The sequence below is a fragment of the Neofelis nebulosa genome, chromosome 5 (assembly GCF_028018385.1).
Source record: "Neofelis nebulosa isolate mNeoNeb1 chromosome 5, mNeoNeb1.pri, whole genome shotgun sequence".
Classification (NCBI taxonomy): Eukaryota; Metazoa; Chordata; class Mammalia; order Carnivora; family Felidae; genus Neofelis; species Neofelis nebulosa.
Genome location: NC_080786.1, coordinates 27429850 through 27448726, shown reverse-complemented (window position 1 = coordinate 27448726; position 18877 = coordinate 27429850). Strand labels below are relative to the sequence as shown.

At 38.5% G+C, this 18877-nt stretch overlaps 1 protein-coding gene across 11 annotated transcripts in view; it reads right to left on the bottom strand.

Annotated features, from left to right (window-relative positions):
• Positions 1-18877, bottom strand: part of NEK11 (NIMA related kinase 11) — a 288025-nt gene that overhangs the window by 138024 nt on the left and 131124 nt on the right. For 7 of the 11 annotated variants that reach the window (XM_058729881.1, XM_058729887.1, XM_058729882.1 and 4 more), the window contains one exon: positions 4184-4219. The exons of the other annotated variants lie outside the window; for them this stretch is intronic. In XM_058729881.1, the coding sequence (XP_058585864.1) occupies positions 4184-4219 (36 nt within the window). The remainder of the gene's footprint in view (positions 1-4183; positions 4220-18877) is intronic. 11 annotated transcript variants of the gene reach the window in all.

The window sequence follows — 18877 nt, the reverse complement described above, 5'->3', positions numbered from 1 at the left end:
AGCTGCCTCTCCTTCAAATCCAGGAGCCTTCAAATCCACCAAGAGTCATCTCAGTAGAACTAAAGATATTCCTATCACTCTGGAAATTCCAAAGGATTTAGGAACTTTGCCTCATGAATCAGGGTCAAAGACCAAATAGTAGAACAGAAGATCATTATGGTACTCTTATCCCTTAGGATATTACAAGGGTTTTGGGAGCTCTGTGCCAGGAACTGGGGACAGAGAACAATATATACATTTTCTATTAACTTCACAGAATCCAGTTTATATCTGTGGCTGAGGGAAGGATTCTCTGAGAACAGGACATTCAAATTGAGGCCTGAAGAATGAATAGGCATAGACCAGGTACACAGTGAGATAACATGATATGGCTTCCAGAAGAAAGAACATTTGCAAAGGATGTGAAGTGGGAAAGATATGGGCATATCCAAGGGAAAGAAAGGAAGCCAGTGTAGCTGGACCGTCAGGAATAGAGTGGCCAACTATTCCAGTTTTCAGTGCTAAAACCAAGAAAGTCCCAGGCAACCTAGGACGGCCAGTCTCCCTAACAGGAGTGACATGAATCATAACATTGGGCGAGGTTGGCCAAGTGGGGAGCAAGTAAGCAGGGCCTTTGTGGGCCCTGTGAAATGTTTTCTATTTTGTATTCTAAACACAATAGAAAGCCACTGGAGGACTTTAAGCAAAGCAATGACAAACTCTAATTTACATTCTTAAAAGATCATTTTGGTAGCCATTTAGAGAATGAACTAGTTGGAGGCCAGAGACTAGCCAGAGGCAGGTTTAACACACCAGGTGAGGTGACAGTTGCTTAGCCTTGGGCAATTGAAGCATTAGGTGAGTGGCCTGGGAATGGATTCTCAGAACCCATGTTAGAGATGACAATCTGAGACTTGCAAAAGTTAGAGGACTTGTCTAATGTCATACAGCCAGTGTGGGAAGCCTGGACTTGACCTTTCTTTGTATTTATCAGGCAAAAGACAAAGTTAAGAAGATACATCCAACTACATGATCCTTAGTAGGATGAAAATTTCTAAGAGAAACAAAAGGGGGAAATAGATTTTGTATTTTATAAGTCATTACGGTTTCTCCGATTTGATCAATTGCAAAACTTAATTTAAGACACAAGTGAAATTCAAAATAAATAAACAAATAAATAAAACACAAGCAAAATTCATTGTTAAAATGGTGGGATAATTTTTACCAAATTATTCAACAAGAAAAATTTACAAAAATGTGACAATGCAAATAGCATAAGTATTGTGCTGATTCCCTCCATAAAATGAAAAATGAGGATTGTAAACAACAGGGAGGAAGAAAAGGATTAATGTGAAAGTGAGAAAATGTTACGCATTTCTGACCTTAGGAACTGAATTAATAGGATCCTATTGAAAAGCCCCCAGAAAACTTAATAGGATAGAATAAATCTTCACAATGGAAAAGGTATATATACATAAAGATATATAAATTCGGGCCCATCCTTGCTTTTGCTGTGTATTCTACTCCAAATGAGAAAACTAGAATTGCATTTATTCCATCAGTACATTAAATGCTTTTGTCAAATGCACCTAAAATTTTCATAGGCCATTGAACTAAAAATAATTTCATACCTTCCCAAGAGAAAATTAAACAAAATAAGAATATATTAATCTAAGATTATAACTACAGACAAAAATAGAGATAGCTGTTGTGTAATTTATCAATGTTGACATAGAACAGTGTACCTAAAGGTATGGTCTGAAATCCCACGCCTCCAGGGAAAGAGCACATTTTACTGTCGCCATACCTCCCAGTCTCTGGTTTTATTTCCATAACAATAAAAACGGAAAATCAACCTGCTCTAAAGCACTGATTGCATTTGCTGATGCTACAGCTATCCAAGGACTATTTTTTGGAAAAGTGAAAGAGAAATACAAAATAATTTATCAGACAATTTGCATCTTATTTGGGATTCCTCAGTGGTGAAAACTGCTATGCATAGCAAATGCTGGAGCCAGGCATTTGGGTGATTGACTGAGAAACTCCCAAGCTCTCTGGGGGTAAATCTATAAGTAAATGAACACACTTCACCACGCAATTATCCCCACAGGAGGCCCCTCAAACAATTTCAAGATCTTGCATCCACCTACTTAGCACATAAAATGATGTCGATTAAAGCATAAAAGTGTATCATCTCAGTAAGACTGCAGCTTTTATGACCATTACAATAACACTGGCAACATCATGTCTGCTTATTAATGATTTCACACCTGTGAAATTCAAATAGAGTAGGTTTTCTACCTTAGAGCACCATATTCAGGAAAGGAGATCCTGCTGCTTTGTTATCCTTTATGTCAGTTTATTAAAAATTATTTAACAGGGCAGTACAAATGGAGAAATTATTCATGATACCCAGGAATACTTAATGCTGGCTTTTCCAGTATCTCACTTCATGACTAGAAGAACAGTTCTCAAAGAATAGTCCAGGGACCGTGGGAGTCCCCAAGACCCTTTCAGGAGAGCCCAAAATCTAAACTACTTTCATAAACAGCACTAAGATCTTCCTTGTCTTTTTCACTTTGATCCTCTCATGAGTACATAGTTTTCCAGACACTATATTACATGTAATGTCATGATAAATCTAAATGAAAAGCAGATATGAGAATCCAGCTGCATTCTATTAAGCCACTTTTAAAAAATTGTAAAGGTATAAAACAATGCCACTCTTCTCAATAAATTTTTTATTTTGAAAAATAGTCAATTTTCATAATAGGCAACAACATGGATGAACCTTGAGGACATTATGCTAAGTGAAATAAACCAGTCACAGAAAGACAAATACTGCGTGATTTCATTTACATGGAGTATCTAAAATATTTAAATTCATAGAATCAAAGCGTGGCTTCCAAGGACTGGAGGAAGGGGGAAATGGGGAGTTATTAATCAATAAGCATAAAGATTTAGCTGAGCAAGACAGGTTCTAGAGATCTGCTGTGGAACAGTGTACCTATAACTAGTACTGTAGTTCACTAAAAAACCTAAGAGGGTAGGGGCGTCTGGGTGGCTCAGTTGGTTAAGGGTCCGAGTCTTGGTTTTGGTTCAGGTTGTGATCTCATGATTTCATGGGTTCGAGCCCCACCTCAGGCTTTGAGCTGACAGCATGGAACCTGCTTGGGATTCTCTGTCTCTGTCTCTGTCTGCCCCTCCCCTGCTTGTACTGTCTCTATTTCTTTCAAAATAAATAAATAAACTTAAAATTAAAAAAAAAAATCTAACAGATTTTTATGTTAATTCTTCTTAGATTTCATGTTAATTCTTCTTACCACAATGAAATAAAAGTTTAAAAAATTAAAATAAAAAACTAGCTGCCCTGTCGGGGTGCCCCCTGAGAGGAGTGCCCTAGGACCATGCCCCCCCCCACCCCAGTTTACATCCACTTCAGCTTAAGCTATTCTGCCAAGGTGACCGCTATGCATAAAGCCCTGGGACCCCATGGCTTGCACTCACTTCATTTATCTTGCCAGAATGCCTTCAGTGATTAGAACCCTGGGCTTCCCCTGACCTGTACCCACATCAGCTTTAGCTACCCTGCCAAGGTATTCTCAGTGCATAGGACCACGGGACCCCCTCCTCCAGTCTACACCCACTTCAGCTTTAGGTATCCTTCCAGGGTACCCCCTGCATGGAGAGTTTCGAGACATCCCCAGCTCACACCAGCCAGCTCTAGCCAGCTAGCAAAAGTCACCATGCATGCATAGTCTTTTTTTTTTTAAGTTTATTTATTTTGAGAGAGAATGTGTGCATGCATGAGTTGGGGAGGAGCAGAGAGAGAGGGAGAGAGAGAATCCCAAGCAGGCTCTGTGTTGTCAGCACAGAACCTGGTGTGGGGCTTGAACTCATGAACTGCAAGATCATGACTGGAGGTGAAATCAAGAGTTGGATAGTTAACCAACTGAGTCCCCCAGGTGCCCTGCACACATGTTCTATATAGGGGACACCATACATGAGACCATTTCTCCAAGTTTAGAAGTAATTGTTCCACCTAATCTATAGAAACAAATAGAAAGTAAAGCAAAATGGGGACACAAAGGAATACACTCCAAAACAAAGTCCAAGACAAAACCTCAGAAAAATAACTAAACAAAACAGAGATAAGCAATATACCTGATAAAAAATTTTAAGTAATGATCATAAAGATACTCACCAGACTGGGAAAAAGAATGGAAGAACTCAGTGAGACCTTCAATAAAGAGACAGAAAATATGAAAAAGAACCGATCAGAGCTGAAAAATACCATGACTGAAATAAAAAAACACACTTGAGGGAATGAACCAGTAGATTAGCAAATGCAGAAGAACATATCAGCAATCTGGAAAACAGGGTAATGGAAAGCACCCAAGCTGAAAGCAAAAAAAGAGAAAAAAAACTAGAAAATGAGGATAGGTTAAGGGATCTCTTGGACAACATCAAGGAAACAAACATTCCATTTTATGGGTCCCAAAAGAAGACAGAGTGAAAGGGGCAGAAATCTTATTTGAAGAAATCATAGCTGAAACTTCCACAACCTAGGAAGGGAAACAGACATCCAGGTTCAAAAAGCATAGAGAGTTCCAAATAAGATGACCCCAATGAGGTCCACACCATGACATATAATACCTAAAATGTCAAAGGTTAAAGAGCAAGAGAGATTTTAAAAGCAGAGGGAAACAAAAGTTTCATCAAGGGATACCCTAAAAGTCTATCAGCTGATTTTCCAGCAGAAACTTTGCAGGCCAGCAAGGAGCATGATATATTCAAAGTGCTGAAAGAATAACACCTATAACCAAGAATATTCTACCTGGCAAGGTTATAATTCAGAATTGAAGGAGAAATAAAGAGTTTCTCAGACAAAAAAAAAAAAATCTAAAGAAGTTTATCACTACTAAACCAGCCTTATAAGAACTGTTAAAGGGACTTCTTTAAATGGAAAAGAAATGGCCATAATTAGACATAAGAAAATCATGAGTAAAAGATGTAAAATATGACAGCATACACATAAAATGTGGAGGAGGGAGTTAAAGTTTTTTGTTAGAATGTGTTTAAACTTAAATAACCATCAACTTAATATAGACTACTATATACTTAGGATGTTATACATGAACCTCATGGTAACCACAAACCCAAAACTTAAAATGGATACAAAAAAAATAAAGAGAAGAAAGCCAAACATTACACTACAGGAACTCACCAATCACAAAGAAAGCAAGAGAAGAAGAAAGGAACAGAGAAGAACTATAGAAACAACCAGAAAACAATGAACAAAATGGCAGTAAGTACATACCTATCATAATTACTTTATTTTTTTTTAATTTTTTTAAATGTTTTATTTATTTTTGAGATAGAGAGAGACAGAGCATGAGCAGGGGAGGGGCAGAGAGAGAGGGAGACACAGAATCTAAAGCGGGCTCCAGGCTCTAAGCTGTCAGCACAGAGCCCAACACAGGGCTTGAACTCACGGACCGTGAGATCATGACCTGAGCCAAAGTCGGACATTTAACCAACTGAGCCACCCAGGCGCCCTTATCATAATTACTTTAAATGTAAATGGGTTAACTGCTCTAATCAAAAGACATAGGGTGGTAGAATGAATAAAAAACAAGACCCATCTATATTCTGCCTACAAGAGACTCACCTCAGGACTAAAGACACATACTGACTGAAAACGAAGGAATGAAAAAACATTTACCATGCAAATGGAAACAAAAAGCCAGGGTAGCAATGCTTAGATCAGACAAAATAAAAAACAAAGACTGTAACAAGGGACAAAAAAGGGCATTACATAATGATAAAGGAATCAATTCAACAAAAGGATATAACAATTGTAAATAACTATGCACCCAGCACTGGAGCACCTAAATACATCAAGCAAATACTAATGACATACAGAGAGAAACTGATGGTAACACAATAATAGTAGGGAAATTTAACACCCCACATCTAGGCAGAAAATCAATAGGTAAACAGTGTCTTTAAATGACACATTAAATCAGATGGTCATAACAGACATATACATAGGACATTTCATCCAAAAATAATACATATTCTTTTCAAGTGCAAATAGAACATTCACCAGAATAGATTACATGTTAGGCCACAAAACAAGTCTCAATACATTTTTAAAAAGTGAAATCATACCATGCATCTTTTGTGACCACAACAGTATGAAACCAGAAATCAATTAGGAGAAAAAAACTGCAACAAACATAACATAAGCACGTAAGGCTAAACAACCAACGAGTCAATGAGGGGAAAAAAAAAAAAAATATATATATATATACATATATATGTATATACATATGTACATATACATATATACATATGTATATACATATATACATATGTATATACATATATACATATGTATATACATATGTATATATGTATATATATATATGGAAGCAAATGAAAATAAAAACACATGGTCCAAAATCTTTGGGACACAGCAAAAGCAGTTCTAAGAGGGAAATATGTAGTGACAGAAGCCTACCTCAAAAACAAGAAAAAGCTCAAATAAGCAATCTAACCTTCCATCTAAAGGGACTAGAAAAAGAAAAAAAACAAAACCAAAGGTGAATAGAAGGAAGGAAATAATAACAATCAGAGCAGAAATAAAAGACATAGAGACTAAAAACACAATAAAAAAAAAAATCAATGAAACCAAGAGCTGGTTCTTTGTAAAGATAAACAAAATTGAGAAATCCTAAGCCGGACTCATCAAGAACAAAAGAGAAAAGACTCAAAATCAGAAATGGAGAGGGAGAAGTAACAACTGACACCCCAGAAATACAAAGGATTATAAGAGACTCCTACAAAAATAATAATAATAATAATAATAATAAAACAAAAACAGTAAAAACACTAATAAATAAGCAAACATAAAATTAAGAACTCAGAAATGAAGAAGCTATGGTAAAAAAAAAGTTTGATAGGTTCATTGAGGCCCTTAGTTCAGGTTAAAATTCCAAGACAATCTCCCTATTTTAAAGAATAAAGATCTCTGGGAATTATGTTTTTAGAACAAAATGTAATCAATATAAAATTACAAACTTTAACAATGTAAAAACGAAATAGAATTGGGAGGTAAGGGAAGTCACCCTGGAAAAAGCCTTAATGTTTTGACTTACCAGGAAGAGCAGGAATTCAATAAATATTATCTAAAGTGACACACATAGGGGTGCCTGGGTGGCTCAGTTGGTTAAGCATCCGACTTTGGTTCAGGTCATGAACTCGCATGTCGGGTTCTGTGCTGACAGCTCAGAGCCTGCAGCCTGCCTCAGATTCTGTGTCTCCGTCTCTGTACCCCCCGCTCACTTGCCCTCGATCTCTCTCTCAAAAATAAATAAAAACAAACACAAAATAAAAACAAAATAAAGTGACATACATAGCTAGCAAATACCATAACGACTCTAGCCTTCACACATTTTTATGATCATTATTTTTATCCTTAAAGAATTATTTTAGTAACTAATATCTTTTGTGATAAACATTTATCTGAAGTTCAGCAATTACTCGATTTCAGTTTTTGATTTGTTAACTTCAAGTAAAATTACATTTAATACCTAGGAAAAAAAATACCACATTGCTTTTCTATTGCTGCTGTAACAAATTATGATGAATGTAGAGGCTTACACAACATGTTTATTATCTTACAGTTCTAGAGGTTAGTCCAAAATGGGTTGAACTGGGCTCAAATCAAGGTATTAGCTGGGCTGCATTACATCTGGAGGCATTACAAACCTTCCTTTTCCACATTCTAGAGGCTGCCTGCCATCCTTTGCTTATTGTCCCCACCCCACCTCCAGCTTCTCCATTTTCAAATCCACCTATGTCAGGACAAGTCCTAATACTGTTATCCCTTTTTTTTTTTTCTCTTCTGCCCTCTCTCTTCCACTTTCAAGTAACTTTGTAATTATACTGAGCCCACCCAGATAATCCAGGAAAATCTCCCTACTTAAAAAAATTTTTTTAATGTTTATTTACTCTTGAGAGAGAGAGAGAGAGAGAGAGAGAATGCAAGTGGGGTAGGGGCAGACAGAGAGGGAGACACAGAATCTGAAGTAGGCTCCAGGCTCTGAGCTGTCAGCACAGAGCCTGACATGGGGCTCAAACCCATGAACTGTGAGATCATGACCTGAGCCGAACTCAGAGCTCAACTGACTGAGTCACCCGGGAGCCCTGATAATCTCCCTATTTTAATGTCATCAGATTAACAATTTTAATTTTCCTTTGCCATGTAAAGTAGCATCTTAAAAAATTCCAGGGGAGGAGCCAAGATGGTGGAACATCATGGAAGTCTTTTTGTGTCTCGTGTTCATGAAATATAGCCAGATCAACACTAAACCATCCTGCACACCTAGAAAACTTATCTGAGGATTAACACAACAATCTGCACAACCTGAACCCCAGAACTCAGCAGGTATGAGACATGGAGAGGTGAACTGGGGGAGAGAGAAGCAGTGGAGAGCAGGGAGCTATTTTTACTTGTGGAGAGAGGGTGGAGATGGGGGTGGGGGTGGGGGAGAATATGGGAAAAGCACTCCCCACCAAAAGCAGCTGGAGAGAAAGTGGAAAGTGGAAACAGCCACAGGGACTGAACTAAAAAGGGAGAAAGGATTTAAATTCCATTAAGACTCTATAAACAGGGGGAGTACAGAGTCTGAAATGCAGCAGCTTGATACTTGGCGGTGCTCTGGTGGGAAGGGCAAATCCCAAGGAGCAGAGTGAAATCTGGGGGTCTTCAGGGCACATGGGAGAGGTGGTTCCCCTGCTGGAAGGACAACTGGTAGAGGCTCCCCCAAAGGCAAGGCCCCAGTGGACCTGGGAGAACAACCACATTTGCTGGTGCTGGAACAAGGTTGTTAAGGGTGAAGCCTGGTGCCAGATGTGTGTTGTGATCTGCTGTAATCCCTGAAACGCTGCTGCTACACTATCTCGTGAACTTTTTCTGGGGCAGGCTGGCGCCCAGCCACAGTCTCTGGGCATCAGCAGCAGCAGCACGATCTCATGAACTTTCCTGGGTGGGGCCAACACTGGCCACTGCTCGGCGAGACCCTCCTGCAGAGGGGCAGAACAGATCAAAGCCACAGTTCCTCAGAAGTAAGGGGTTGGGAAACACAGCTGCATCTGAGATAAAACTCAAGAGGCAGGTGCTGCCTGGGGCTTGGTCACAGACAGTGTAATGTGGGGAGAGTACGGAAGCCGAACACAAAGGACGGGTGTGCAATTGCTGATTGGGGAGAACAGAGTTCTGATACTAGAAACTGGGTAGCTGGGTGACGCCATTTTCACCGCTCCTGCGCATGTGCATACACGCCTACCACAGACACAACAATCCACCTCAGTAAGCTAAGCAGCCCCATCTAGCAGAGAACATAGCCATTATACTATGACCCACCCAACTGGGCCAACCTCATTCTTCAGGATCACAAGTCTCTCTGACTGCTTAGTGTACGGACTATAAAGCGCTTCATAGTTTGACTTCTAGGGGAAAACGAAGTAATTTCAATTGTATTTCTCTCTGTTTACCAGTCCATCTATTCATATTTTCTTTTTTTTCTTTTTTCTCTTTCTCATTTTTCTTTTTCTTGAATAAAGAAAAATTTATTTTTATTTTTAATTTTTATTAAAAATATTTTTCTTTAATTTTTTTCTGCTATATTTTTTACTTTTGTGTAAACTTTTTCAAATTCTATTTGACATCCATCATTTCATCTTATTCTACTTCAGTGTATTTATTTTTTCAAAATTTCAAACGATTTCCTTTATTTTCTTTTTCTTTCTTTCCCCTTTTTTCTCTAATTTATCAAGCCCCTTTCCCACCCAGACCAAAACACACCTAGGATCTAGCATCATTTAGTTGATTTTTGTGTGTGTGTATTGTTTTTAATTTTTTAATTTGAATATTTTTAATTAAACAAATTTTAATATATATATATATTTTACCTCATTAATTCCTTTTCTCCCTTCAAAATGATGAAACAAAGGAATTCACCCCAAAAGAAAGAGCAAGAAGTAATGAGAGCCAGGGACTTAACCAACACAGATAAAAGCAAAATGTCTGAACCACAATTTAGAATCATGATAATAAGAATACTAGCTGGAGTTATTCTAATCTAAACAGATTAGAATCCCTTTCTGCAGAGATAAAAGAAGTAAAAGCTAGTCAGGATAAAATAAAAAATACTATAACTGAGCTGCAATCTCGAATGGATGCCACAGTGGCAAGGATGGATGAGGCAGAGCAGAGAATGAGCAATATAGAGCACAAATTTCTGAAGAATAATGAAGTAGAAAAAAGAAGGAGACTAAGGCAAAAGAGCATGAATTAAGAATTAGAGAAATCAGTGACTCATTAAAAAGGAACGACATCAGAATCATAGGAGAATCATAGAAAAGGAAGAGAGAGAAAAAGGGGTAGAAGAGTTATGTGAGCATCTCATAGTGGAAAACTTCCCTAACCTGAGGAAAGACACAGACATCAAAATCCAGGAAGCACAGAGGACTCCCATTAGAGTCAACAAAAACTGACCATCAACAAGGCATATCATAGTCAAATTCACAAAATCCTCAGGCAAGGAAAAAATCATGAAAGCAGCAAGAGAAAAAAAGGTCCTTAACCTACAAGTGAAGACAGATCAGGTTTGCAGCAGATCTATCCACAGAAAGTTGGCAGGCCAGAAATAAGTGGCAGGATACATTCAATGTGCTGAATCAGAAAAATATGCAGCCAAGAATTCTTTATCCAGCAAGGCTGTCATTCAAAAGAGAAGGAGAGACTAAAAGTTTCCCAGACAAACAAAAATTAAAGGAGTTTGTGACCACTATACCAGCCCTGCAAGAAATTTTAAGGGGGATTCTGTGAGGGGAGAAAAGATGAAAAAAAAAAAATACATACATACATACATACATACATACATACATACATACATACCAAAAGCAACAAAGACTAGAAAGGATCAGAGAACACTACCAGAAACTCAATACCTATTCTCTTGAAGCTATTCCAAAAAATAGAAATGGAAAGAAAACTTCCAAACTCTTTCTATGAAGCCAGCATTACCTTGATCCCAAAACCAGAAAGAGACCCCACTAAAAAGGAGAACTATAGACCAATTTCCCTGATGAACATGGATGCAAAAATCCTCAATAAGATATTACTCAACTGGATCCAACAATACATTACAAAAATTATTCACCACGACCAAGTGGGATTTATACCTGGGATGCAGGGCTGCCTCAGTATCAGCAAAACAATTAACGTGATTCATCACATCAATAAAAGAAAGGACGAGAACCATAGGATCCTCTCAATAGATGCAGAGAAAGCATTTGACAAAATACAGCATCCTTTCTTGATAAAAACCCTCAAGAAAGTAGGGATAGAAAGAGCATACCTCGAGATCATAAAAGCCATATATGAACGACCCAACGCTAATATCATCCTCAACAGGGAAAAACTGAGAGCATTCCCCCTAAAGTCAGGAACAAGACAGGGATGTCCACTCTTGCCACTGTTATGCAACATAGTATTGGAAGTCTTAGCCTCTGCAATCAGACAACACAAAAAAATAAAAGGCATTCCAAATTAGCCAGGAGGAGATCAAACTTTCACTCTTGGCAAATGACATAATAGTCTATATGGAAAAGCCAAAAGATTCCACCAAAATACTGCTAGAATTGATTCATGAATTCAGCAAAGTTGCAGGATATAATATCAATGCACAGAAATCAGTTGCATTCCTATACACCAACAATGAAGTGACAGAAAGAGATATCAAGGAATTAATTCCATTTACATTGCACCAAAACCCATAAAATACCAGGAATAAATCTAACCAAAGAAGTGAAAAATGTATACACTGAAAACTATAGAAAGCTTATGAAAGAAATTGAAGAAGACACAAAAAAATGGAAAAATATTCCATATTCCTGGACAGGAAGAACAAACGTTGTTAAAATGTCAATACTACCCAAAGCAATCTACATATGCAATGCAATCCCTATCAAAATAACACCAGCATTATTCACAGAGTAGAAGAAACAGTCCTAAAAATTGTATGGAACCAGAAAAGGCCCTGAATATCCAAAGCAATCTTGAAAAAGAAAACCAAAGCAAGAGGCATCACAATCCCAGTTGTATTACAAAGCTGTAATCATCAAGACAGTATGGTACTGGCACAAGAACTGACACTCAGATCAATGGAACAGAATAGAGAACCCAGAAATGGACCCACAAATGTATGGCCAACTAATCTTTGACAAAGCAGGAAAGAATATCCAATGGAATAAAGACAGTCTCTTCAGCAAGTGGTGGTAGGATAACTGGACAACGACATGCAGAACAATGAACCTGGACCACTTTCTTACACCATACACAAAAATAAAGTCAAACTGGATGAAAGACCTCAATGTAAGGCAGGAAGCCATCACAATCCTTGAGGAGAAAGCAGGAAAAAACCTCTTTGATCTTGGCCACAGCAACTTGTTACTTAACACTTCTCCAAATGTAAGGGAAACAAAAGCAAAAATGAACTATTGGGACCTCATCAAAATAAAAAGCTTCTGCACAGTGAAGGAAACAATCAGCGAAACTAAAAGGCAACTGACAGAATGGGAGAAGATATTTGCAAATGACATATCAGATAAAGGGTTAGTATCCAAAATCTATAAAGAACTTATCAGTGTCAACACCCAAAAAACAAAGAATCCAGTGAAGAAATGGGCAAAAGACATGACTAGACACTTCTCCAAAGAAGCCATCCAAATGGCCAACCGACACATGAAAAAATGCTCCACATCACTCATCATCAGGGAAATACAAATCAAAACCACAGTGAGATACCCCCTCACACCTGTCAAAATGGCTAACATTAACAACTCAGGCAACAACAGATGTTGGCGAGGATGTGGAGAAAGAGGATCTCTTTTGCCCTGCTGGTGGGAATGCAAGCTGGTGCAGCCACTCTGGAAAACAGTATTTTTAGTCCTCAAAAAACTAAAAATAGAACTACCCTATGACCCAGCAATTGCACTACTAGACATTTATCCAAGGGATACAGATGTGCTGTTTCGAAGGGATACATGCACCCCCATGTTTATAGCAGCACTATCAACAATAGCCGAAGTATGGAAAGAGCCCAAATGTCCATCAAGGGATGAATGGATAAAGAAAATGTGGTATATATATATATATATATATATATATATATATATATATATACACAATGGAGTATTACTCAGCAATCAAAATGAATGAAATCTTGCCATTTGCAACTACATGGATGGAACTGGAGGGTATTATGCTAAGTGAAATGAGTCAGTCAGAGAAAGACAAAAATCATATGACTTCACTCATATGAGGACTTTAAGACACAGAACAGATGAACATAAGGGAAGGGAAGCAAAAATAATATAAAAACAAGGAGGGGGAAAAACATAAGAGACTCTTAAATATGGAGAACAAACTGAGGGTTACTGCAGAGGTTGTGGGAGGGGGGAATGGGCTAAATGGGTAAGGGGCATTAAGGAATCTACTCCTGAAATCATTGTTGCACGATTTTCTTTTTCAGGATTGCTTTGGCTATTCAGGGTCTTTTCTGGCTCCATACAAATTTTAGGATTGTTTGTTCTAGCTCTGTGAAGAATGCTGGTGTTATTTGGATAAGGATTGCATTGAATATGTAGATTGGTTTGGGCCCATTGTAATCCAGGTAATCTCATGTGATGATCCTTACCTTAATTACATCTGCAAAGACCTTTATCCCAAATAAGATTACATTCTGAGGTTCCAAGTGGACATATTTTGGGGGGTGGTGGGCAGAATTCAACCCACTTTAGGAAGTAAAGGCTTCTGGGTAGAAGAAAACTTCACTATAGGCTCATAAGAGGAGAACCAAGTCTGTTCTGTTACTACTGTATTCTGTATTCTCTTTTCCCAGCAGTGCAGGCACCCAATAAATATTTGTGAAAGGTTGAGTGTTGACAAAAATGGTGTTCAGGGAATGCTTTGCTGAAGGATGTTTATAGCAATTGCCTAGGAGCAGGAAGATCAATAAGGATACAAAAGGACAAAGATATAATGGTGCCTACAAAGGTACAAGGATACTGGCAATGGGAAATTCCTAAAAGGAAGAGTACCAGAATTCCTAAAAAGAAGCCCAGAAAGAAGAAGAGTTTTTTTTTTGTTTTTTGTTTTTGGTAGTTTTGAAGAGCTGGCTACAGAACCAGGCAATGTAACAGCTTTTGAAACTCACAAAGGCAACTGTCACTTGAGAAAATAAAGTCTATTATAATAAATCTTTCAGAGGAAAAAGAAATACCACTGGCTATTTTTTTTAATCATTGTAAACAACTTAAAATTTCAGTCAAAAGGAGCTGAAATAAATGGACATTGTTTAGGCCACACAAGCATCTTGGAGATGGTAACTCACACAGCATGCTTCTATATGCCAGGCTATGTAAATAAAAAGACCAAGACCCAACAACACACAAGAGGCAACCCACATCAGCTGGCATCCCAGGCCAGCTCTTTCCTGGTCCAATTATCAGGAGTCTGTCTGCTTGCGTAACCCTCACTAACTCAGGTTTTGGTAACTTGCTCTACAGATGTCCCTAATGACTTAACTATTTCACCTCACCCTTCACCTCTAATTAAATTCTATCCCCTCTGTAGTCTTGTGTAACCTGCTAGTCTGAACACTTCTGATTCATTAATATGGTCGACTGGTTTCCAATAAATGCAGTTCATGTCCTTCGCTGGTTGGGAGGGAGTTGTTATTAGATAAAGTCTGAAAGACCTCTGGGGCTTCCATGTGCCACACACGTGGTCTGAGGTAGGATAATGGCACCTCAGTGCTGACCCCGGACATGATCCGAAGGCAGGACTATGACCACCACCTGTAATAATTTTTTCTATTTAGCAGAAAGCTGTCACAGCATAGAAGAGAAACCCCTGGCTTGAAAAAGTTATGGATTTGGGGCTGGGTTCCAGTTCAACAATACCTCTTCCATCCTTACCTCCTTTATCCTCACCTATAAAAAAGAGTCATTGATATGTGTTGTCAAGTGTTTGAGAATTTTATCAAATCAATCCTCCCTCCCAAGTAAGAAACAGAAAATGAGTAACATAGAATTATCTGTGAGTTTGAGTTTGAGAGAGTCGAAATGTAAGATCAACATTTAATAACTGTAGTGATTGGGGCGCCTGGGTGGCTCAGTTGGTTAAGCGTCCGACTTCGGCTCAGGTCATGATCTCATGGTTCAAGAGTTCAAGGCCTGCGTTGAGTTCCGCGCTGACAGTTCAGAGTCTGGAGGCTGCTTCAGATTCTAGGTCTCCCTCTCTCTCTGCCCCTCCCCCATTCACACTCTGTCTCTCTCTCTCTCAAAAACGAATCAACATTTAAAAAATTAAAAAAAAAAAACCGTAGTGATTATTGAAACACACTTCCCACCAGAATAACCTGTAGAACTTAAAACAAAAAAAAAACATAGGCGCACAGAGTTTTTCCTAGAGCAGCGTTGCCCAATAGTACTTTTGGCAATGATGAATTAATTGTTCTAGAAGTGTGCAATCCAATACAGTAACCACTAACCATATGTGACTCTTAAGCATTCCCCCCGCCCCATTTTATTGCAATATAATTGACATATAACATTGTATTAGTTTAGGCACTTAAAATATGACTAATGTGACTTGGGAAAAGATTTTTAAATTTTATTTAATTTTTATTAATTAAAATTTGAATTCAGATAATCACATGTGGCTTAGTGGCTATCAAATTGGACAGCTTAATTCTAGACAAATTGTTCCCAGTATGTGCTCCACACACCAGCAGCAGCAGCACCACCGAGAAACTTGCTAGAAATGCAGATTCTTGGGCTTCATCTCAGGCCTACTGAATCAGAAGCTCTGCCAGAGGTATGCTGGGAAACATTTAACAACTGGCTCTCGAGGAAAACTGATTGGCAATGCCAATTTCCCTGGTGTAAGTACTCAGTCACCATAGCTGATTTGAGGCTACCCACGGGCTATCACAGAACTGGAGACTGGAAGAGGACGTACACAATGGAGTCCATGAGTCAATGCTAGCATGCCACCGAACCCAGCAATATGTGTTTTAACAAACCCTCCACATGATTCTGATATATAGTATAGTTTGAGAACCACTGAAGTAGACCTTCTAAATCAATGTCTAAGAAGACAGAGACTATTTTGTATTTTTCAAATTCCCATTAGGGGTTCTGATAAGTAGCCTAATTTGAAAACCTGGACTCAGAAAACCTACAAGCAAAGTCACCTTGAGGAGGCAGTGGTTTCCCCATGTTTGAGGCTTCTTGACTCAAACCAGTCAGACCTGCTCACTCCTGAGCATGGACAAGCCTGAGCCTCGGCCCCCCAGAGCGGAGGGTCACATCCAGCCTGCCTGCCCTTTGAGTTGCCATTCCAAACCTTCTCCCCTCTTGACAAGATGAATGACGTCACAGGCATAACCAACTCTAGGGGCAGACCCAAAACATGCAGCACTGGCCTTCTAACCACAACCCCCACTTTTCTCTCCCACTTAAAAAAAAGTATTGAGAATTACATTATTAGGATAACCTATAATTTGCTCTAATTTTTATTTTAATAAAATCTTGTACAGATATCTGAAGACACCTTAGAGTTGTTTATAATATATGGTAGGCAAAAAATACTGTCTTCCACAAGCCACCATGTCCTTTAAGGTACATTTAGCCTGTCCACCAGATGTGTGGTAAGAATTGAATGATTTAACTATGCACATAAAATCATATCTGGAATATTCTGATTCCATATGCAGCCCTAAGGGAGGCAAAATAATACATCTGAAATGAGTACAAACTTTTCCCTATCTTAGGAATCTGTGCAGCCCACTGAAATTCCTTTATATTCTAACTAAAGAGGAAACTAATAGAATTTTCAGAGAACTTGTCCAAAATCAGGAGGTCACTTATACACATAGCCTCCATGGTAGTGTAGAGCAAATCCTTGTGTCTCAGAAATTCTTCTTGATTTCATTATAAACCCAGGGCAGAGAGTTCCATTAAAATAACTGCATGTATTACCTGGATATTTTCATTGCAAAAATCATAGTTATGCCTACCAATCTCTGTATTTTAATCTGAATTTGGCCTAAATCCCACATGAGACTACAGTGGAAAACTAATATATATTCTTGACCTAATTAGGCTCCTTAGTACAAAATATATTTACATTTATAATGTATTTAGGGAAAATACTTGGAAATTTTAGCTGCCAGATTATGGGCTCAGGATAGCTGGCAAAGAAGCATCTTTTTGAGAAAGAACTTTGTCCCTCCCAGGTCCTACTTCTGAGTATAACAGTGGCATTCCTGGCTCACCAATGGGAGGACACACGCATCTCTGAGAATCTGACTTGGGTTCTGCAGGCTGTCTATGGTGTTGACAAAGAAGATATTATCTATATCTATATCTATATCTATATCTATATCTATATCTATCTATATCTATCTATATATCTGCTAAGCTAATCAGCACAAATGGATATAATTCAGACCATAATTTGACAGGTGGAACTAACCAGACTGAGTGATTTTTATATTTCTCATAAATACAAAAACTACAGCAAATTGAGTATTCCAAATCATACTTCATTCATATTGTAAAGGTGCTTTTAAGCTATAATCAGAAGGGCTCCTGGGTAGTTAAAAACTGAAATAGTATTCATCCAATTCAGAGGTTTTATGTGGAAATTGAGAAAATATTGCAACTTGCTTTGACATTGTATTTTTTTAGTAAGATACTGTTGTACACTTTCTGTTTCATGCACTGTTCAAAGTTCTTTGTTTATATCTAATTTATTCTTTCCTTAACCCTAGAAAATTAAGTATTCCAATTGTGCAGATGAGAAAACTAAGGGTTGGCAATAACTTTTTTTTCCTGCATTCACACAGCTGGTAAATGGCTAGAAGTGGGAAAAAGACAAAGTCTGGCTCCAAATTTCTTTCAAGCACAACAGTGGCTTCCAGTCTAGTGGATTTGTGTAAAGTGTCTATGGATATTCCAGAAGCTTTAGCTATTCTTCTTTTACATATAGTGGAGGTAAGTTTCTATAAATTAGAGAAAAGTACTGCATATAGATTGCTAACTGAAATACTATTTTATTCACCTCAAGCATATAGAACGACTCAACTTGACCACCGTGGCATCTATTGAGGGGCATGTGTCAGCTGTCCTTCCAAGAACTTGCCAATTAGCTGAAAAGCATGCGGTGAGCTGGCAGCCTCCAGCTGTAGCATCTGAGGATCCACTGAGCAGGAAGGGATAGTAGGGCACAGCATTTCTGCACAGTGCAGGATTCCTCTATGGGCAATCTTTGATCCAGAACTCCCCATCGGAGCTATAGTAAGGTCTGAGCCTCTTCCTACCCATTCGTCCTTCCTTCCTGCTCACATCTCACGGGTGTCAGACCCACAGCGTAGTCTAGAGGCTCTCTTTGGCTACCCCTGATCCCACCCCCCATTTTTCTTTCAACAAAAAGTACCCTCAATACATCTCCTGCACTTCTCCTAGTGTCTGCTTCCCAGATGACCCAACAGATAAAACCACTAAAGAGTTATGTTCACATACAGGCTCAGGGGACCCAACAGATAAAACCACTAAAGAGTTATGTTCATATACAGGCTCTAGCAAGCCTGTTATAAGAGTAATCTACCAACTAGCATTTTCTCGTGCCCTGTCATCTATAAAGTACAGTCATAGATTCCATGGGGATACTAGGCTGATGCGAACAGAAGAGACTTGGGTGCACCTGTAACAGACTACATAAGACCCCTTTATTCCCATTGAATGTGTACACTTA